General features: G+C 43.7%; 1 protein-coding gene across 1 annotated transcript in view; it reads right to left on the bottom strand.

Annotated features, from left to right (window-relative positions):
* The window catches only part of CCSER1 (coiled-coil serine rich protein 1), a 903890-nt gene that overhangs the window by 510674 nt on the left and 369489 nt on the right, over positions 1–23727 (bottom strand). The window contains exon 8 of the mRNA XM_054163290.1: positions 3560–3637. Coding sequence (XP_054019265.1) covers positions 3560–3637 — 78 coding nt within the window. The remainder of the gene's footprint in view (positions 1–3559; positions 3638–23727) is intronic.

Here is a 23727-nt window from a genome sequence, read left to right as displayed (position 1 = left end):
TCCAATGGGCAATCACTCTCTCTGTATAGAACTTCTTCCTAACCTCCAGCCTAAACCTCTCCTGTTGCCACTTGAGACTGTCCTCTTGTTCTGGTGCTGGCTGCCTGGGAGAAGAGACCAACCTCTGCCTATCTACAACCTCCCTTAAGGTAGTTGTAGAGAGCAATAAGGTCTCCCCTGAGCCTCCTCTTCTCCAGGCTAAGCAACCCCAGCTCCCTCAGCCTCTCCTCATAGGGCTTGTGTTTCAAACCCCTCACCAACTTCGTTGCCCTTCTCTGGACACGATCCTCCCTACAGAAAATTTTGTGAGCAATACCACCAACAAAGCAGATGAGCTTTTGTGGGTTTTTTTATGTTTGTTTATTTGTTTGTTTGTTTTAAGTAAATTTAACCACAAGAAGACAGCAGATGACTGCAAGCTGGAATTTGACATCAAAATAACCACTGCTAAAAAGAAATGCCTAGGAATGTTTTGTCAAGAATCAGTTTAGAAAAGCTTTTCAAGAGTGCATATATGCATGTGTGCAAGTCTGCACACACGTCTGCACAGGATGCTTTGCACAGCTTCTGAAGACTGCCCAAAATGCTGACTGCAGGACAGAAGGAAACCCCAAGTCAAACAAACAGCTGTACTGCTGTGCAATGTTGCTCTTTCTTCAAGCAACCCCAAACTCCGCTGCTGTATCACTAGTAACCACAGCTCTGGAGTGCAGGTTGCTGAATGGCATTAAAGATATCTCTGCATTCATGTTCTCAGGAGGGATTTCAGGATTAAACAGAGAACAAATCCACCACACTGGAGTTGGCTGCACTTATTTCTTACTCAATTGTTTCCTGTTCCTTTTGCTAGGTATCACTGACACTTCTTCACAGGGTCTGCCTTGAAAAACAAAACATATCAAATCCATTAAAATGACCTTCTTGACAGGACCCAGGTAGAGCAGCTCTTGCTGTACTGGGAAAGACTCTCCTCCACATATGTCTGACTACGGTCTCACACGATTGGGATCTTTCACAGCATGTGCAGTATGTTGCAAAATGGTAGCTGAGTTCAGTGCCACCGGAGCTGAGATGCAAGATGAAAGCATTCCTGTGGGAATCCTGCTTCCAATTTTCCTTAGATTAAATTCAAAATCTCAAAATATTATTCAATAAGCTCAGGTTCTGCTTCATATTTATAGATCTCATGTCCTGTGGGACAAAAAATGACAGGCATCTGCTTTGGTGAAGTCACATGTAATGAGAGTATGATGATAGGATTTGCATTCCTTCTTTATGCAAGAATTCAGACTTTCTGGTGAAGAGGACTGACTAAATCCAGGAAAGGACAGTCTCTCTTTCTTGGTACAAAACCAGGTATGAGTGAGAGCAGGGGCTTGGTTTCATTTCACAGCCTAATATAAGAGCTCATTAGCTCAGAGATTTCAACTGTCCCAAAGACACAGCATTTACACTGCCCTGCTTTGTTACACCTGTGTTTCCAGAACCACAGAATGCATTCATCTTCATTTCTGCATCAAGGAGGTGGAAAAGGTTATTATCGTGTTGCTAAGGGAAATGCATCATCCCTCATCAGAAGCCAGTGCTACAGACTGACAGGATTCAGAGAGGTTTATGGCTTGTAAAACCAGTCACTCACAGCACTGCTGGAAAAATATTGCTCTCTCTTGGAGTGAGCCAGGGAGAAAAAACAGAAACTTACATTTGATATTACTTTTATTTCTACTTAAGGGCATTGGCTGTGAGATGTATTTGACTTTTTCCCAGTCTGGCCTCTATTTTACTTGAATTCCAAATGAAAATGTTTCCCATTCCAAAAATTAACTGAAAATAGAAGATTAAATAATGCTTCCTGCCTTGCTTTTCTTTTCTTTTTTCCCCAGTTTCTTCTAACGTTTTCTATTATAAAATACAACAGAAGGAGACTTTTAATATGAAGAAATACCTTCATATTTTTATTAGATCAACAATGACACTTCAAAGAAGTAACTTACAAACCCTTTTGAGCTACACAAGCACCATTTTCTTTAAACACAAGTAAAGGCACCGTGGTGTATTTGTCTGACTGCTCCTGATGCAAACAGAGCAGGGTTTGCTTACCACACCTGAGAATTCAAGTAGGAGATTTCATTGTGACTATTTCAAATTAGAATTTCTTACTTCTTACACCTTTATCTCACCTAAGAAGCCTCTTTCTTTGTATGCAGTGTATCTTAGGGGTTTCCCAGGCATGGGGAGAAACAACAACTACCAAATATGCTTTAAAATGCTCAGAATATTTTGAATGTACATTTCTTGTGGCCTTCCCAAGAAAAAAAGACATAACTCTGTACTCTGGTGGCACAACATTGCTCAATTTCATCAAAATCTGATTGAGAGCTCCAGGTCTTGAGAACATGAAATCCCAAAAGAGGAATGGGAATCAGAGACAACAGATACCCATCTGTACCTCCACTGATGCAATTCCTCAGCAAGCATAGTCCTTAACCATCCTGCCAACAGGAGTGAGGGAATGAGCTGGATGTCTGACAGGTGATGAACTGCAGGGCACAGCTCTTGCATAGACATACAAAATATTGGGGGGAAAAAACCCAAAGCCAACGTTTGTTATGGCCTTGCCCAGGTGTGAAGGGAGCTGCTATTTTCTACACTGGAGGCATGTGCAGGAGAGACACCACCTTTAAATCATTAAACTTCATTAGTTCTACTTTATCAGCTTTAATTCAGCATCATCACAAAGCAGGGGGGAAACACAACCCAAACTGCTAACTTTCTTCAGATGTTAGGCAAAAAATGCCTGGGGAAAGAAGACATTTTAAAGGGAATGTTCCCCTGAGTGTAGCTTTGTTTATATTATGGCTCACATTTGAGGCAAAGGTTTAAAACTCCAACTGCCCTCTTCCTTTTCCCAGCAAACAACTGGTGAGGCAACCACTATGCCTGTGTGCACAGCACCACTCTGAGCACCTGGAAGGCCCCAGGAGACCTCTTCCAAGAGTCAGACTGTGTTTAAGGCCCTTCTGTGTCGCAGGGCTGGTGACCATGAAGCCAGGTGAAAATGTGACACAAGGCCATTTGTTCCTTGCAGTGTAAAGCTTTTGAGGCTGCAGATCTTATCTCATAATTTGTTATTAAAATTAACTAAGATGAGAAGGCTGTGGCTTATGCTGGACTGATGTCGAAACCATGCTTTGACATGTCCTGTGTCTTCGGGGTAACAAACCATGATTTCATTAAAATGTGGACTTTAATTGCAACACAAAGAGAAATCTGTTGATGAAAAATTACACAGAGGAATGGACACATTTAAATGTACCACAGGCAGATGAGGTGGATAAAAACACAGTGTATAGATCAGGTCACCTCAAAATCAATGCTGGTTTTTGCTAGGTCTTTCTTGAGAACTGCCTGGCATACACAGATACATACAGCAACATCTGCTGATATCAGAGCTCTCTGAAGAAAAGGAAGCAGCAATAACAGCATGTCACAGCAGAGCAGAAAGCATGGCAAGCCAAACCCCCCCCACAGCATTGACTATGAAAGTAGTGAAATGTACCTTGAAAAATAACGGCTCCTCGGGAAGAGGGCTAACAGGGAGTGAGGTGGTGCTACTAGCTGGGCTCATGTCTGTGCTCTGAAAGAAAAGCACACAGGTGTTTGCATTTCCAGTCAAGCTCTGGGGACAGCTTTTTACAGTCTGGGAAAAGAACCACAAAATGAGGGGAGGGGAGGGAAGGGAAGGGAAGGGAAGGGAAGGGAAGGGAAGGGAAGGGAAGGGAAGGGAAGGGAAGGGAAGGGAAGGGAAGGGAAGGGAAGGGAAGGGAAGGGAAGGGGAGGGAAGGGGAGGGGAGGGGAGGGGAGGGGAGGGGGGGGAGGGGAGGGGGGGGAGAGGTTTGGAGAGGTTCGGAGAGGAGAGGTTCGGAGAGGTTCTGAGAGGTTTGAACAGGAGAGGAGAGGAGAAGAGAGGAGAGGAGAGGAGGAGAAAAAAGAAAAGGAGAAAGAAAAGAAGAGAAGAGAAGAGAAGAGAAGAGAAGAGAAGAGAAGAGAAGAGAAGAGAAGAGAAGAGAAGAGAAGAGAAGAGAAGAGAAGAGAAGAGAAGAGAAGAGAAGAGAAGAGAAGAGAAGAGAAGAGAAGAGAAGAGAAGAAAAAAAGAAAAGAAAAGAAAAGAAAAGAAAAGAAAAGAAAAGAAAAGAAAAGAAAAGAAAAAGTTAAAAAATAACACTGAAATATTCAACAGACTCAGACTGACAAAGCAAATGCAGTATGAAGTGTATTTACCTTTAGTTACTAAAAATATTTCATTATTGCTTAAGTACTCTGCATTTTCTTTACTTCAAATGAACTCTCCACTCAAAGATTGAAATGCATGCAGAACTATGCAAGCATACTGTGTCTACAAAAGAGTAACAAAAGCTATAGAACACAAAAATGTGTTCATGCAGAACAAGCAAGCATACATTTATTTTTTTAAGTTATTTGGTTTTAGATGGGTGGCCCAATAGCTAAGTTAAGATGCAAAATGAACAGGAAAGCAATACATTGCAGGAAAGCATTTGGATCACAGTGTAAAAGAAAGATCACTGTCACACAAGTCAATATATCTCACAAATGAGCACTAACACAGGGAAAGAGCCATAAACAGCAACGTTGCTAATGAACAAAAGCTGGCACACCACAGCAGACCTGTCCAGTCAAAACACTTGAATGACTGATCCAACAGCTCACTCTTTTTTAATCAGTATTTCAGCAATCTGTTGGCTGGCATGGTCGTATTTACAGAGGCAACTGATATGAGGTGTGGAAACTTAATCACTGGAATGGTAAAAATAATACAAGAACAAAATCTGGATTGAAAAACATACATAAAAGACACCAAGGCTGATGCTGGTGAAAACCAGAATACCTGGGACTCCTTGGGTCCTTAACCCCCTTAAGACTTGTCAAATCTCATGCCCTTGGACTTTGTCCATCTTTCCAGCCTGACAAGGTCCCTCTGCAGAGCCCTCCTACTCTCTAACATATCAAGTCCTGTCCCCAGCTTGGTGTCATCTGCAAACTCAGTGATAGTGGGCTCTATCTCCTTGTCCAGATCATCAATAAAGATAATGAAGAGGATTGGGCCCTACACTGATCTACTAGTGACTGGCCACCAACTGGATGTGGCACCATTCACCATCTCTCTCTGGTGAAACAGAAAAGAAGTGATGGAGAATATAAAAACACAAGTTTGCACAGCCTAGAAGTTAACTTCCTTTTCACACAGGGGCACTGCAATGCAGAATGCTTTAATGAATTCAGCTTAAGCAAGTAACTAATTAGACATCTGGTTTCACATCCCTGTGAATCATAGCTTGTTCGATAAGCCCAAATCCTGCTCCACCCACCAAGTTCTAACAGTTCATTCATCACAAGATTTTTATGCAGAGATACCCTGTTTTACTCAACCAACTGGTACAGGATGGAAACTGAAATGAAATTTGGGCATGCAATCCTTATGTCCAATCTGAACACGGGGTACAGACCTCAGAGTCAACACCTAGTGAGAAAATCACTTTGTTGAATGAGATTCTTACCAGTTACACCACACTTGAAACAAAAGACAATAGTTTCTTGCTAAACAGAAGGGATGCAACCAAGGGAGAAAGAAGGGAGTCATGGCAGTTATTTCCTGAAAGAAAGCAAGCCTCAACAACTGAGAAGCTGTTGAAGAATAAGGGAGATTATAACACATCAGAAAGCCAATAATCTATGTTGAATCCATTGCTCTGTTATCCAGAAACATCAGTTTTAACAAAGACTTCTGCACCTGGACCATCAAGGAAGCTGGCTGATAAACTTTACTAAAAGGAAGTGAAGTCTTAGATTAAACTCATAAAGACTTCCTCTGTGAGAATGTTCTGTCTCCAAAGCCAACAACCCAGCTGAGGACAACTTCTCTTTGAAACAACCTGAGAGGGAAAAAAGATCAGGTTGCTGCTTTCCAAACTAAGTGCCCTAATTTGCAATCAGAAGCATGCAGGAAGGCAGTCCAATCTTCTAAGCACTGAAACAGTTGCAGTGTGCAGATCTGCAAAGCAGAGTGGTACCTGCACACTACACGAGCTGCAAGTTCTTCAGTGCTACCTGGAATCTAAGGTCAAACAGCCCTGGGGATGCCAAAGTTGCTTTGACAAAACATCTCAGGGCCCATCTGCACAATAACCTCAGAAAAAAATTGCTCTTCCATGTTAGCTGGACATGAGGCAGCCCAGGCAGTGTGAGGTTCTTGCACTTCTTTCTTCCTAGGTCTGGATGACATCACAGTATCACAGTATAACTAAGGTTGGAAGAGACCCCAAGGATCATCAAGACCAACCTGTCCCAACAGACCTCACGACTAGACCATGGCACCAAGTGCCACGTCCAATCTCCCCTTGAATACCTCCAGGGACGGCGACTCCACCGCCTCCCTGGGCAGCACATTCCAATGACGAATGACTCGCTCAGTGAAGAACTTTTTCCTCACTTCGAGTCTAAACCTCCCCTGGCACATCTTGAGACTGTGTCCCCTTGTTCTGGTGCTGGTTGCCTGGCAGCCATGTGGCTGTGGCACCATGCCTGAGCTGCTGCAGAGAGGTAGGGTATGTTTGTAGGGGCACTGTAACTACATAGTTTCTGGACTGCAAATGGTTTGAGTCTGGCTAGAGAGGAGCATTGGCGGAAGTCTGTGTCTGACTCCAGCTGTCCACTTACACATATCTTCCAATAGCTTTGGTGTCCCCTCCAATAGCTTTAGTAATTTTCCTCTCTAAGAAATGCAGAGCAGCTTCTCTGCCAGTGTAAGTTAATTAAATGCAGTGGATCTAACAAAGTTTATTATAGTGGAGAATTAAGTGAGACAGTACCAAAAGTGTTTTTTCTCAAGCTATTAAAAAAACCCCAACTTTCCAAACTAATCACTGCTTTAAGTTGCCAGCCTGCCCTCCTGAAGGGACATATTAACAATCTCAGACAACATCACACCTCCCACCTAAATTTACCATCCACAGGGTATTTGTCATGATCATGCTTTGCAGGCTGAAACTCCATATATAGCAAAAAAAAAACCCCGGTCACTGCAAGGAATTCACCCAATAACTTTTTATTAGTTACTGTTGTAGTTTGAGCTGGGTGCCCCCTGCTGTGTTTACTTCCTGTGTCCAGAAGTCCAGCCCAGAGGGGTGGACACAGGAAATTGTGTATTTCCTACCATGATTCTTTGCACCACTATGAGATCCAGTGCGGGGTCTAGCACTTGCTCTTTCTTCCTCCTCCGCCAGCCGGTTACTGGGGGAGATGTCTGCTGGCTTTGGGCCGGGCTAGGCCCAAGGCCACGGGGAGTGGGCAGTCTCAGACCTGGCCAGCTGAGACTAGCCCAGCAGAGGGAGGGGAAAGAAGGAGCCCTGGGGGTCTTGGGTGAACCCTCAGGTGGCAATAGGATGCCTCTGGGTTTGCTTTGGGATCTTTCTTTGTCACTGCGCTTCGGGCTGTCTGTAAACATTCACTGCTTTCTATTTAAACTTTCATCACTTTTGCAATCCGTTTGTTTATTTCTGCCTGTGGTGGGGAGAGGGGGCTGCTTCAACCCAGCATAGTTACCTAAACCACTCCTCATTGCAAACAGCTACTTTGGGTCTGTCTGAACGCTGGCAGATTTTAGTTATTATTTAACCAGAAGATCCTACAGCATTAAGGTATTATCACACCTTTAAACTGGTAGATGTTAAACACCATTTGCACCATAATTATACATAAGAGACAAAATTAAATAAGCTGGGCTAGCTGCTACTTTGCAATACTTTGCCTTGCAGCTGTAACATTTTAAAATAGTTTTTTTTTCCACATAGTGATGGCAGATTTGGGTTTTGTTAGACTGAGCCTTTTCCTTGTGTTGCTGAAAAACTCTGGAGGGCAGAGCATTTCAAAAGCTTAAATCACCTAAGCTCCCATTTAAAAATGACTGAACCCCTAGCAATTCAAGTGTGTCTCAGAACAACAGCTTAGATAATGCCATCTCACCCATCTCAAAACCAACTCTGTAAGCTTTCATTTCAGTGCTTTTAGGTCATCATTTTTTAATTTGAAGCTGGCAGCCTAGCAGATGGATAGTATTAGAATTTTCATGGAATCACAGAATTGTCAGGGTTGGGAGGAACCTCAAGGACCATCCAGTTCCAACCCCACTGCCAAGGCCAGGGACACCTCACACTGCAGCAGGTTGCTCACAGCCACATCCAGCCTGGCTGCAAAAACCTCTAGAGATGAGGCTTCCACCACCTTCCTGGGCAACCTGTGCCAGTCTCTCACCACCCTCATGGGGAACAACTTCTTCCTAACATCCAATCTGAATCTACCCACTTCTAGTTTTGCTCCATTCCCCCCAGTCCTATCACTCCCTGACAAGTCCCTCCCCAGCTTTCTTGTAGTCCCCTTCAGATACTGGAAGACCACAAGAAGGTCTCCTTGGAGCTTTCTCTTCAGACTGAACAGCCCCAACTCTCTCAGTCTGTCTCCAAAGCAGAGCAGCTCCAGCCTTCTGCTCATCCTCATGGCCCTTCTCTGGACACCTTCCAGCACCTCCAGATCCTTCCTGTAATAGGGACTCCAGACAATCCTATGATTCGTGATTCATTAAGAAACTGGATGGGCACCACGGAGTCACTGCTAGGCCATGCTGATCAGAGAATCACAGAATGCTAGGGGTTGAAGGGACCTTCAGAGATCATTGAGTCCAACCCCCCTACAAAGCAGGACCACTTACGGAAGCTGACACAGGAATGTATCCAGGTGGGTTCCTTGGAGAGCAATGCCAGAAATGTTTTGTTTTCTTCCACTTGCCTCAAACCAGATGCTTTTAAAACCTGCATACTGATGTAAGTTGTCTAGCAGCAGATTAGAGAATGTAGTTAGAGTCCTTCCAGCAATACAGAAGATCAAGTACACAATCAATGCACCTAGCTAAAGCCATGATCCCCTGAAAGCAATTGTCATCTTCCAGTCTATTCTTTGAACAAGAACAGATTCACCTCACCTCATAAACCACCAATTTTCTTGCTACAGACTCTTGTCTTTAATCAGATCTTCTCTAGGCAGAAACCTGTGTATCCAACTTTGTTAATTGTGCCATAAACCACAGACAATCCACTGTATCTCACCCACTGTCTGCAGCCAATTTAATTTGCTACAACTGCTTCTCAACAAGGGTAAACACTGCCATGAAATTTGGCAGCCACTGGCTTCTCTGGAGATCAGTGTCACAACTTATTGATCTCAGAAGTTAATACTATGAAAACCTTCTGTGGATATTAGAGCTAGAGATCAAATAAATCTTTATAATCACTAAAGAAAAGACAATCTGTGTACAATATAGCTATTTCTATGCAGTAGTGTATGACTATTGAACCAACTGTTTGAGTTGTATCCTAAGTGACGCCACTAAGTATCATTTTATAATCTAGAAGTTGAGTAAAACTAGGAAACTAAACCAGTGCAGTCAGCAAGCTCAGAAGTGACATTTGGATATATTGAGGGTAATCAAAGACCTGCAGGTAGATTTATTAATGGGTCTGCACAACATCTTTATGAAATAGTGTGCTTAAATATTATTATCCAGTGCACAATGCTTCCCTACACACTTTCACAGCCTCTGTATTATTTAATATTATTATATATTATTTAATGTCTATATTATTAACAGGTTCACAGGATGTTAGGGGTTGGAAGGGACCTCTGGAGATCTTTGAGTCTGACCCCCTGACAGAGCAGGACCATAGAATCCAGCACAGGTCACACAGGAACACATCCAGACAGGGGTGGAAAGGCTCCAGAGAAGGAGACTCCACAATCTCTCTGGGCAGCCTGCTCCAGGGCTCTGGGACCCTCACGGTGAAGAAGTTCTTCCTCATGTTGAGGTGGAACTTCCTGTGCTGCAGTTTCCATCCATTGCCCCTTGTTCTATCCCAGGGTGCAACTGAGCAGAGCCTGTCCCTGTCCCTTGCTTTCTGACCCCCAGTCCTCAGATACTGATAGTCATTGATCAGATCCCCTCTCAGTCTTCTCCTCTCCAGACTAAACAGCCCCAGGGCTCTCAGCCTCTCTTCACCAGGCAGTGCTTCAGGCCCTTCAGCATCCTTGTAGCCCTCCCTTGGAGTCTCTCCAGGAGATCCCTGTCCCTCCTGAACTGGAGAGCCCAGAACTGGATGCAATATTGCAGGTGAGAGCTCCCCAGGGCAGAGTAGAGGGGGAGGAGAACCTCCTTGGATCTCCTGGACACACTCCTCTGAATGCACCCCAGGATCCCTCTGGCCTTCCTGGCCACCAGGACACATTGCTGTCCCATGCAGAACTTGTCCACCAGCACTCCCAGGTCCTTTTCCACAGGGCTGCTCTCCATCAGATCAACCTTCTAACCTGTACTGCTGCAGTGTATTACTCCTTCCCAGATGCAGGACTCTGCACTCATCCTTGTGGAACCTCATTAGGTTCCTCTCTGCCTAATTAAATGTTATTTAATGTAATTAACAAATGAGGTGGTTTTGTTGATCCATACACTTTCTGCAAATACAACTGCTATAAACAATTGAGCCAGAGAAATACAGATTAGTTCTATAACAAAAAGCGGCAGGCACACGAAATGAGCTTTCATCTCCCACCTTGCACCAGTTTGGACTCATTCTCCCCAACATTCTCCATCTTACTTACTGATAATATACTTGCTTCCTTAAAATGTGTTTAGAACTGTTGTTTAACACCTTTGACTATTATCCTGGTGTCTATTTATCAATCCATTTCACGTGTCTTCTATTCATAAGTGTATATATAATCACTTTTATTAATTACTACTACTTGCAATTGCTATCTGAAACATTTTAATGTTACATTCAGGCATTTGCCTGCTCCACTGCCTAGAGTTTACTGATCCCATAGCTTAGGAGCCTGTGTGGATATTGCATCTGGCCTGAGCTTTCACAGCTCCCATTGCAGGGCTGAACCAGAAACTGCAGCCACCACAGCTTCTTGCCTACCTCTTTTAATGCCAGCAGGTGAGCTGTGGACAGCCAAGGCAAGCTTTCCGTGGTTCAATTACCAACTGACTGTTGACCAGCACTTAGTGTAGGGCTAGACAGATTAGCCTCCGTTCCTCTCACAATGCAAACAAAGCTAATCACCTGAGCTGGGAAATGGCAGTGGGGAAATGTCATCTCAATTAATTTCAGATGCTGCTCTGTCCCTTAACAGCATTTGCATGTCCAGTAGTGTTTGTTTTAGAGACTGAGTTTGCAGGAACTCTGAGCAAACACCTGGTTCCAGGCTCCTTTCGGGAGGAATCTCGCCCAACATCCTTTACATGGCATCTGGTGCTGGGCAAGGTGAACAGACCACGCCAGCATGGTCAGAATCCCCCATGCCAAAATTAAAGCTACTGACACAGTGATGGTAATACAGTGACAGCATGAGAACACACCTGGCACAAGTCTGAATGAGGACAATGGTTCATAATACTAATGAACCGTATCTTTTACATCGGAACATAATTGGGCTCCAGTCTGATGTTGGGTCATAGGCTGGGCTTGATGATCTCAGAGGTCTATTCCAGCCTCAATAATTCTGTGATTCTGTGATTTTCAGTCATAATTTGCTGTTCAATCACCCAGTTGTTCTCTACCTTTGTTTTACCCTGTAAGCACCAAAAAGAACATTGCCAGACTTTCACACTGGTGTGTTAGTGGGAAGCTCTGATTTATTTTCCTGTGCTTCTCGAAAGGATTCAGATGCCTTCAATTGCTATGCATTTCACTGAGATTGTAACAAGCCACTTTGCACTTTCTAAATGTTGTGACTGCAATTATTCTCACTTCTTCATCAGTTCTCAGAAGGGTTTTTACAATTTAAGTCTGGAACCACTTCTGACAGGGTATTTTAACTTATTTAGATGCAGAGGCATCATTCTCAAAGCTGTCTTGACTTCCCCAATAACAGCTCAAAGGAGACATTCTAAACATCTCTGTATGTCTGCTGCTAAATCAAGGAAGACAGATTTATTTATTTTTTTCCTCACTGCAAGTAAAGAAGCAAATGACATTTAACAATCTGAAATACACATTCCCTGGCTGCAGCACTTCTTCTGTATGATGTCAGAAACAAAAGGCAAACATTTAGTAAGCCTTGCCATGTCATTTGCTTCACAGTGGTTTTAAGAGTAACATTTTTTATTGCCTTCAGCGAGTTGGATTCTTTTGCACAATACAAGGCAATATTCAGCTCCTGAAATGCAGAATCTCTGATTGCCATAGACACTGTCTTGAAGCATGCCAAATCTGCATTTTTTGTTTGGTTTAGGAAGCAGGTTCCAAAGTGGAGTTGGTCACAGCAGAACAAATATTCCCTGATTTGGCACATATGTGGTATGCTGAGTTTCTACCTTCAGGCAGCAACTTTCATGACTAAAGGAAAGATAAACATGGGTAAGGTAGAAGGGAAATGTCAGCTCCCTGGCAGAGGGTTCAATAAGAAAGACCCCAACGGCAGTAACCTATTCACGTTCTTTTTCTCTTCTCAAGTCTAATCCTTATTTCTCTTCCCACCTGCTCAAATCCAGACCTGTCAAGATTGTCTGCTCTTTCTTACTGTATTTGCACAGCATCTTCTACTCACCCTATTTCCCACACCTGTGAGCCTTCCCACCTTTTCTCCAGCACTACTCCTGTTGTGCCACCCATTTGAACCTGCAAGCCTTCCCACCTTCTCTACCTTTCTCCCTTCCTTTGGTCAACACTTGTCCCTTTCAGCCCACACATATATATGCTGATATATAAAAACTACATTAAAATATATATACTATAAATTGTATATATGTATACATACATATATATGTAAAATATAAATTGTGCATCTATTTAGATATAAAAATACATACACACACAGCAAACTGACTGAAAGAATCTCCTTAGGTTGTTGATGGGATGCAGGTGCCATAAAAATGGTTTTCTACCAACACAGCTGGTCAGATACTGCACATCTGAAAAATACCATAGAATCACAGAATGCACTGGGTTGGGAGGAATCTTTAAAGGACACCTAGTTCAAACCCACTGCAGTCAGCAGGGGCATCCCCAACTAGATCAGGTTACTCAGAGCCCCGTCAATCCTTGAATGTCTCCAGGGATGGGGATCCACCACCTTCCCGGGCAACCTGTTCCAGTGTTGCAACACCCTCCTAGTAAAGAACTTCTTCCTAATGTCCAATCTAAATCCACCCTTCTCCAGTGTAAAATGGTTGCCCTTCACTGTATTGCTACAAGCCTTTGTAAACAGTTCCTCCCCAGCTTTCTTGTAGTCCCCATTCAGGTACTGGAATACCTACTCTGTCCTCGTGAGGCTGCATCTGGAATACTGTGCCAAGTTCTGGGCCCCTCAGTTCAAGAAGGACCTCAGGGAACTGCTTGAAAGAGTCCAGCACAGAGCCACAGAGATTAAGGGAGTGGTACATCTCCCTTATAAAGACAGGCTGAGGGAGCTGGGGCTTTTCAGCTTGAAGCAGAGGAGCCTGAGGGGTGCCCTCATTCATGTTTATAAAGACATGAAGGGCAGTGTTGGGAGGATGGATCCAGGCTCTGCTCAGTGATGTCCAATGATAGGACAAGTGGCACCGGGTGCAAGCTGGAGCAGAGGAGGTTCCACATAAACAGAAGAAAATCTTTTTCACTGTGAGGGTGCTGGAGCCCTGGAGCAGGCTGCCCAGAGAGGTTGTGGAGTCTCCTTCTCTAGAGACATTCAAAACCCACCTGGCTGGGTTCCTATGTGACCAACTCTAGGTGATCCTGCTCTGGCTGAGGGGTGGGACTGCATGGTCTTTGGAGGTCTCTTCCAGCCCCTAACTTTCTGTGATTCTATGCCTCTCCACAGCCTTCTCTTCTCTAGGCTGAACAACCCCAACTCCCTCAGTCTTCACAGGAGAGGTGCTCCAGCCCTCCTCTGGACCTTCTCTATCAGGCCTATGTCATTTATGTGCTGAGGGCCACAGAGCTGGACACATTATTCCAGGTGAGGTCTCCCCAGAGAATAGAGTAGACCTCTAATCTGACACAGCTTCTCAGCTCCAAGCTCTGTACAGCCTGGGCAGGCCACAGTGGATTTCTTAAGAAACTGATGCAACACGCAAAGGAGTAGAGAAGTTAAAAATTGCCTGCACTTAGGCATTGCATTATTGTTATTTCTAGAGCCCTCAGCTGAGCATTTTGGTTTTGTTTTGTGTTTCACATTGGAATTATATATTAAATTTGCTGAGATATCTGAAGAGCATTTTATAAAGCTATTAGCAATAAAATATTAATTTTTCATTTATATTATGTCCAAGAATACAAATGAGTGTAATATCTTCCTACCCTTCAACATTAATAGCTAAATCAGAGAGAAAAATTGAGCACACCTTTCCCATTCATTTAACTGCAATAAAATATAAAGAGCTTTTCAAATGAAAAGTACTTTTAAAAAAAATGAACAAAGCTGTTTTATTTGGAAGCACTGAAACATGCATCTCCACTATTGCATTATATATTTATTTTCCAGATTGTCAATTCTACAAAGGTTAAAGTACTGGCTCGATCATAATGTGATAAATCAGTATTCCTTGAAATAGCTTTGGTCAAGCTATCACAAAAATAAATCAGCCAGAGTCAAAGCAAATGAGGAGACATGTCAGCAAAGCCCCAGGCTCACGTTACAGGCTTAGAGTTTATCCATATTCATGTTCTGCCACAGAGCATCTAGCATCCTGCCTTATCTGCTGGCAGTCTCTCCACATGGCTCCACTGAGTCTCTTTCATCTGCTTCTCTTCCCTTCTTGCATCCGCCACTACAGTTTTAGCTCTCAGCAGCTGCCACTGCTTGCAAGAATTGCTACAGGCTCAGTTATGGTAAAAAAAGAAGTTTCTCTTGGCGTTGTCACTGCCTCTTTCACTCCTCAGCACCACAGAAGTGATGGCAGGTGCTAACACCGCTTGGCTGCTGCAGGGAGGCTGCGTGGTTGTCACTGCATCAGCTGCTTCCAGAGGCAGGATCACACAGAGCAAACTGCCTGTGGCTACCCTCTTCTAGGCATGAGCCATGACTTGAGTAACAAGCAAAAGCTATCCCCCCAAATTCCTCTTAAAACCACCAGGAACTCCAGGAGACACTGGTATCTGAAAGGATTAAAAACAATACTCTGAGATATATAGAATGTGCAGACAGCAGAAACACTCCAGGTTTAAGCAAGCTGGGCTGAAAACCCTGGCTCACAATATTCCTTTTGTACTCTGGCTCCTGTTCTACTGCTGTTCCTGACCTTTCAGGGGTCATGAGTTCAGCACAAAATTTTCATGGGTCTGCTCTTCATGCCTTTTAAAGATGGGGAAATTTTCTATTTGCTTGCCTCAGATGCTGCCTACAAAGGACAGGTTTTGAAAGGACATTGCTCTGAGGATAGAGGCAAATGATTTTTGTAAGGGTTTCCACTGGAATAGAGGAAATGAACAAGTCAAACATAAGAAACTTTTAGCACACACACTGCAGCTGCAAAACCATGCTTGTGGAACACCGCATTTTCAACAGAATAAACTGCATTGAGGGAATGCTCAAACCAGTATTGCCATTGCCTACCTGTCATACTATACCTTACAGTAAAATGGCCATGAACCTTTGTGCCAGAAGTTCCGCTTCAGTTAGAGCACAGGGTGATGACTTTTAAACACTTCTCAAGACTTTAACATGCCACACTCATATTGCAAGACTGGGATGTGGCAAGGGGTCTGGAAGCTTCTTATTTACAATCAGAAAAAAAATTCTTCTGTCAGGTTTTAATCCTTGCTAGTCTAATATCTCCATTTCTTTCACTCAGTTATGATTGTCCTTCAGCAATATAACATCTCATTGGTTTCTGCATTAGAAGAACAATGGAGAGGTCCCCAGAAGCAGTTTTAACCCTTGTCATAACCAGAGACACACAGTTCAGAATCAGGCTGACAGGCTCACAGGATGTCAGGCGTTGGAAAAGACCTCTGGAGATCCTTCAGTCCAACCCCCCTGCCAGAGCAGGACCATAGAATCCAGCACAGGTCACACAGGAACACATCCAGACAGGGCTGGAAAGGCTCCAGAGAAGGAGACTCAACAACCTCTCTGGGCAGCCTGTTCCACTGCTCTGGAACCCTCACAGTGAAGAAGTTCTTCCTCATGTTGAGGTGGAACCTCCTGTGCTGCAGTTTCCATCCATTGCCCCTTGTTCTATCCCAGGGCACAAGTGAGCAGAGCCTGTCCCTGTCCCTTCCTTCCTGAGCTCCAGCCCCTCAGCTATTGATAGACATTGATCAGATCCCTCTCAGTCTTCTCCTCTCCAGACTAAACAGCCCCACATCTTTCAGCAGTGAGAGGCACAGCAGACAGTGCTGCAGTCCCTTCAGCATCATCATCAGCATACTTGTAGCCCTCCCTTGGAGTCTCTCCAGGAGATCCCTGTCCCTCCTGAACTGGGGAGCCCAGAGCTGGATGCAATATTGCAGGTGAGGTTTCACCAGGGCAGAGTAGAGGGGGAAGAGAACCTTCCTGGACCTGCTGGACACACTCCTCTGAATGCCCCCCAGGATCCCATTGGCCTTCTTGGTCACCAGGGCACATGGCTGTCCCATGCAGAACTTGACATTAAACAAATCTATAGACCTTTCCAAAATAAGGAGAATTTGCATCTTTTACTCATGGCTGTTAAAGACAATATATTAATAGGGAATACAAATGGCTCCTACACCACTTTTCAATTGATTGTTATCTGCAAAAATGTTAGAGTATTATATTGAGAAAGCAGGGCAAATGCCATTCTGCATCTTTTTAAGAGACACAAGCAAAAATCCAGCAGACATCTTCCTTGTTTAAGTATGGTTTTCATGAAGAACGCTGATTTTGATGGGGATTCTTGCTGAATGCTTTCTACGGGGTATTGCAGGCAAGTACCCTAACTGTAATTTGGAAAGCCACTTGCAGGTTCATAGTTGTCAGAGGATATCTATGACATCACACAAATTAGAAAACAATAAACACCATGTCATAGTTTAAAGCAAGACAGATGCTTTTTTGCCTCTTCTAAAGGGGGTAAAAGCAAATTGCTCACACAAAGGATTGGATAGGATTGCAAAGTTTAAATGGAAAGGCTACTCACAGCTACACAAAACAGTACAAAGCACATAAAATACACAGAATCCATAGTCTGGCCTTAACACAGAAGCTCATTAAGCCAAAGCTCCACACAAACCTCCCTCTCAACCAGGCCAACAAACCCAAGCCTTCATGCCCCCTCCCTGCCAAGCCTCTTTACCCTCCATACCACTCCATTTGTGACGCAGCACAATATTCAGCTTGGCAGCATTGCCAAGGATGACACCAGGCCTCACTCCCCCACCAAGAGATGAGAGCCTGGGCATCCTTCTCAGGAGGAGAGAGTGAGGGAAAAGGGAAGAAAATTGATTTTGCAGCTGGTTTTGTAGGGAAGCATGGGTATGAAATACATCACCCAGTCTACCTCCTGGGCACTCTGGCCCCTCTAGAGGTCTGGGACTTCTGTGGTCCTTAAAGACACCAAGCCTCAAACTGCCACACACTGCCATCTATTTACTATGAGTTTTCTAAACAAAAGAATTTGTTTTTAAAACTTCACTAGTAAATGCTTACATTATGAGCATGTGAAAACTGAGCCTAATTGCCTGATGGTCAGACTGTGCTGTTTTAGAAAATAAGATGTCCAGCATTCCAAAACCAGGATCTAAGATTTCCAGGCTTGAAATCTTACAGATTTTGCAGGAAACAATTAGGCCACTCTTCATTAAATTTTATCTGGCAAAACTGAACCAGCCTACTCAATGCCATCTACATCAGATAGGTGTATTAAAATGTACATACTAAAAGCAAGACAGAAATAATAAACCTTAACATAACTAATGGCACGGTGAAACCCTTTCCAGGGGAATCTTGGACAGTTTGAAGTATAATCATAGAACCACAGAATGCCAGTAGAAGGAAACTGCCCTTCAACAGTTGCCAAAAACACAAAAGACAACTTTCTCCCCAGAGGCAACAACACTAGATACCTGATGTCCTGTGTCCCTAAACCAGCCTAAACATCACAAAAGGAAGGGGGGAAAAAATAACCAAACAAAACCCAAACCCCACAAAAAAAAATCAAAACCAAAAAAACCCCAAAACCCAACAAAAACCCCCAAACCAAAAAAACAACCACCAAATAAAACCAGAAGAAAAACAACAACCCAAAAGACACAAAAAACTAAACCAAACCCAGCAGCACAGTATTTGCAAGTATAATCTAAACAAGTAAATAATCTCTATTTCCATGGCAAACACTCTTGTTCCACTGAGAGACAAAAGTAATGAATATTTTCACAGTATCACAGTATCACCAAGGTTGGAAGAGACCTCAAAGATCATCAAGTCCAACCTGTTACCACAGACCTCATGACTAGACCATGGCACCAAGTGCCACATCCAATCTCCTCTTGAACACCTCCAGGGATGGTGACTCCACTACCTCCCTGGGCAGCACATTCCAATGGTGAACGACTCTCTCTGGGAAGAACTTTCTCCTCAGCTCCAGCCTAAACTTCCCCTGACACAGCTTAAAACTGTGTCCTCTTGTTCTGGTGCTGGTTGCTTGAGAGAAGAGATCAACCCCTTCCTGGCTACAACCTCCCTTCAGGTAGTTGTAGGCAGCAATGAGGTCTCCCCTGAGCCTCCTCTTCTCCAGGCTAAACAACCCCAGCTCCCTCAGCCTCTCCTAGTGAGAAAAGGGAGGTTTTAACAGAGGTTTAACAGAGTTTCAAATCTTTGAAAAGACAAGCATGGGTGATCAAAGAATTTACACAGCCATGACTTCTGCACAACAGCCACAGGTTGCAGTGATTGATGTTTCTGTTTTGCAAGACATTTCAGCAGACAAATGGCACTGGCCCCTGGAGTGTCACACAGAACTGGGTCTGATCCGGTGAACCACAGTCACTCAAGCACAATATATTGAATCAACACCAATGGAACAAGACAAGGAAGAGCTGGGGGGGGGAAACGTAAACATGCTTTTATAATTTTATTTTCTGTTTTAAGCAGAGTAGTCACTTCTGCACTTCAATTTGAACATAATTCAACTTGAAGAATGGTTTACAGGAGATAATTAATACAAATTTCAATTCTCAAATACACTTCCATACATTTCAAGAGAAACAGAGTTTCTTTTGCTTCTTCCCATTTAGATTTACATCTCAGATTTGCAGATTTAATGTTCATCTTACAGCATTTGTATAAGCAAGAATAAACAACAAACAAAAGTCACTTGATCCCTTCAAGACAAAAGTATCTTCTCCCCTATAGACAGTCCAGACAGGGAGCTGCTACACAGTTAGCTAGGACATGAAAATACACAGTGAATAATCTGTTCTGATCTAACTGAGAGGCTTGGCTGGTACGTCTGAAGGCTGTGCAGCCATTCAGCGAGACTTTGACAGACTGAGAGCTGGGCACAGAGGAACCTACTGAGGTTCAACAAGGATGAGTGCAGAGTCCTGCAGTTGGGGAGGAAAAACACACTGCAGCAGGACAGCCTGGGAGGTGATCTGCTGGAGAGCAGCCCTGTGGAGAAGGACCTGGGTGTCCTGCTGGACAAGAAGTTCTGCATGGGACAGCAATGTGCTCTGGTGGCCAAGAAGACCAATGGGGGAGCATTCAGGGGAGTGTGTCCAGCAGATCCAGGGAGGTTCTCCTCCCCTTCTACTCTGCTCTGGTGAAACCTCACCTGGAATATTGCATCCAGCTCTGGGCTCCCCAGTTCAACAGGAACAGGGATCTCCTAGAGAGACTCCAAGGGAGGGCTACAGGGATGCTGAAGGGACTGCAGCACTGCCTGATGTGCCTCTCACTGCTGAAAGGCTGTTTAGTCTGGAGAGAAGACTGAGAGGGATCTGATCAATGTCTATCAATAGCTGAGGGGCTGGGGCTCAGGAAGGAAGGGACAGGTACAGCCTCTGCTCACTTGTGCCCTGGGATAGGACAAGGGGCAGTGGATGAAAACTGCAGCACAGGAGGTTCCACCTCAACATGAGGAAGAACTTCTTCACCGTGAGGGTTCCAGAGCAGTGGAACAGGCTGCCCAGAGAGGTTGTAGAGTCTCCTTCTCTGGAGCCTTTCCAGCCCTGTCTGGATGTGTTCCTGTGTGACCTGTGCTGGATTCTATGGTCCTGCTCTGGCAGGGGGTTTGCCCCTATGTTGTAGTTTGAGCTGGGTGCCCCCCTGGGACATTCACTTCCTGTGTCCAGAAGTCCAGCCCAGAGGGATGGACACAGGAAATTGTGTATTTCCTACCATAATTCTTTGCACCACTATAAGATCCAGTGCGGAGTCTGGCACTTCCTCTTTCCTTCCCTCTCCGAGACTTGGTAACTGGGGGAGAGATCTCCCGGCCATGGGCCTGATTAGGCCCAAGGCCACAGGGGGATGGGCAGTCTCAGGCCTGGCCAGCTGAGACTAGCCCAGCAGAGGGAGGGGGAAGAAGGAGCCCTGGGGGTTTTGCATGCACCCTCAGGTGGGGATGGGATCTTTCTTTGTCACTGCGCTTTGGGTTTTCTGTAACATTCACCGCTTTCTATTTAAACTTTCATCACTTTTGCAATCCGTTTGCCTGAGTCGTTATTTCTGCCTGTGGTGGGGAGGGGGTCTGCCCCAACCCATTACACCCTAACATCCTGTGAACTTTACATATGAAAACTCTTCACCAGTGTGAAATATAACTAAACCTGGAAGAACCCCACTGCTCTGTACATGCAAACTGTAACTATGCAGTAAGCGCCTGGATAAATCACTTTTTATTCCTTGTGTTTTACATTTATAAAATAAAATTGGGAAGGTTGAGGCCTTCTATACATCATCACACAATTCTCCAGGTATGTGCACTGTACTCTGAACAACTCAGCTACAGGCTGCTGAGTGATTATTACCAGAGTAATTTCTAGAAACAGCATCAATTGCTAGTTGCTGGGAACAGGGTATGGCTGCTGAAAAACAAACCTGAGTAAAAGAACCTGCATCTTTTGTGCTTACTTTGACACAAGCCTTTGAGCATCTACTTAATGAATTTCAGCTGCCTAAGAGAAAAGCTAATGGGATGTGCTGTGTTGCTACAAAAATGGGAGAATATTGGATATTAAACAGTAAACATAACTTGCATAAAATACAGTATTGCTTTTCATGCATGAGAAAGTCACAGGTGGAGTCTGAAATACATCACATCATGCCAAAAAAATTGCCCTACAGTTTGATCAAGAGCTAGAATAAATTGGTGCTTAACAAGACTAACACCAAAAGTCTATCTTTTGTCTATTCTTTATGAACAATTCTTTATGAAGAAAAGGTAGGAGTGAGCTTCTAATGTTGCATGACTGTCTTGTGAAAACAAATGACTTTTCAGATGTATTTTTGAAAGCTACCAGACAAGAACAGATATATTCTGTTCCTGGTTGCCAGGGGATACAGAAGACCATTTTCACACAGTGAATCATCTCCACCGCAGTGCAAAACCGCTGCTAGCAGGAAGCTCCATCAGCAATGTGGGGATGAATCTTCTGCCACTGGCACTGATCCTGCAATGTTCTACAGTCCTGATGTAGGGTGAGAGATACTTGGTTTTTTTTTTCATTAGCAATAATTATCCTTCCCCATGGCCCTTCCAAAGTACATGTTGTCATTAATAGATAGCAAAACTCACCTGTGTGATTGCACAAGGCATGGCAGAGATCATTGGAGCAACAGCACTCTGTAAAACTCACTACCTAGCCAATTCTGCAATGCTGTATATGTTCAGACTCAGGTTTGGTGTGACTTGAGCCTCAGATGACACGATTTTTACCCAGCTGAAGGAGCTGAAGACTCTACAGACAATAGAGTCTGATCATTTACTCTGCTGTACTGGTTTCAATCAATATTCTGATGAGTGGCTTTTGTGCAAACCCACTTGTATGCCATACATGGGAGAAGAAACATTGAGTGCATTTAATTTCCATTGAGCAACACCAACTTGGAGGAGGGAAGAGAAGTCTTCAAAAGATAGTTTCTCTGACATGAAAAGATCTTTGCTATGCAGAAGTAAATTTTTGCAGCTTGCTAAAGGATTGTCTCAATAAAAGACAACTCAGTGGTATAAAATCAGCAATAGTTTTGGTATCTCTTTTCCATTAATAATTCTGTAGATGTGTATTTTCAGAATGATGAATTCATGTATTTCTGTATGTAAATATTAACAAGAGAGTCTTCATTATGGCCTCAGTTCAGCTGATGCCTGAACTGTTTGCTGTGATGAGATCTGCTCCTGAAATAAATCACTCAGAAGAAAGAAAGAACTAAGGCATTTCACTGGAACATTTTAATGACAGGGTAAAAAAAAACCAGGAAGTCACATAAAATAGCATCCTCATGGTGTAACTGATTCCAGAAGAAACTACAACAGACATAATTTCAGATGTACATTGCAAAGCATAGCTAGGCTGGATTGATATCAGGGCAATAAGCAACATTACATGCACTTAACCAGGGGGGGTCTCTCTAGAACCACTCAGATTTGGTTTGAACAAAGCCAAATGTGCCTGAAGAAGATTATGAAAGCCCTGATTTAACCTTTTCTTTGGCAGATTAATGCAGTCAGATATGCTAATTCAATGAGGTGGGAATGAAGAAGAAAAGGACACAAAAATGATTGATACCATCCGACAGCATCCTGGTGAGAGAGACAGGGCAATCTGTGCTGCGATTCTGTACTGAAGAAACCACCAAAGAGCCAGGAGCAAAAGAGCCATCCAAAAGGACAAGACTTGAAGAAGAAGGTCTCAAAGCACATGGTTGATGGATCTAAAATAAGGGGAATGAAGTATTGATTGTAAGTTTGGGCTAGGAAGTAGTGACTGAAGGTTTCTGAGCAAAGAAGCTGAAGGATGGACTGGAGGAGAGCAGGACGACTGGAGAAGCAGAAGCCTAACCAGAGTCTCAGAGGACTCTAAATACATCTGAAAGAAGCCATAGAAGTGGTGTTGAGGTTGTCTTCAGTTAAGACAGAAGACATTAAAACCAGCATGTCTTGTGGTGAGACATAAAAGAGGGTGAGGAGGACAAGTTGGAGGAAGTATTTACATTAGGTTTTTCTATCAAAAACTAACTTAAATAGAGTGGGTTGAGGGCAACCAGTGGGGAGACTGGAGAATAAGAACAAATGAGGATCCTGATATTGGCAAGACAAGGAGCAGGATGAAAGTGTCAAATGAAGGCAATTTTTTGGAAGGGGGTGGTAAAGAAGGTAATGCACAATTTCTTTTCTCTGCTGAGAAAAACCTGCAATAATAAATAAAGCAACACACCATTCTTGCTATTATTTGGTTTGTTCCAAGGATAGCCTTACCCAGTTTCACAATGTGCTACACAAACTACAGTCTCAGGCCAATAGAAGGAGAAATGCACACAAGAAGAGAGAATGGTCTTGCTATTCCTAGCTAGGTAACAGCAGGTTTCCTGTACAGGTCTTTTGCATGTAACTGTAGTCCTGCTGTACCCGACAAGAGAAAAAAAAAAAGCAAAGTAAACAAAATAAAGATGAAGCATTGAAATGCACACAAGACACTACCCAATATAAAGGGTAAA

This window comes from Dryobates pubescens, chromosome 1 (assembly GCF_014839835.1).
Source record: "Dryobates pubescens isolate bDryPub1 chromosome 1, bDryPub1.pri, whole genome shotgun sequence".
NCBI lineage: Eukaryota > Metazoa > Chordata > Aves > Piciformes > Picidae > Dryobates > Dryobates pubescens.
The sequence above is the reverse complement of the archived record's forward strand: the minus strand, read 5'-3'. Positions and strand labels throughout refer to the sequence as shown.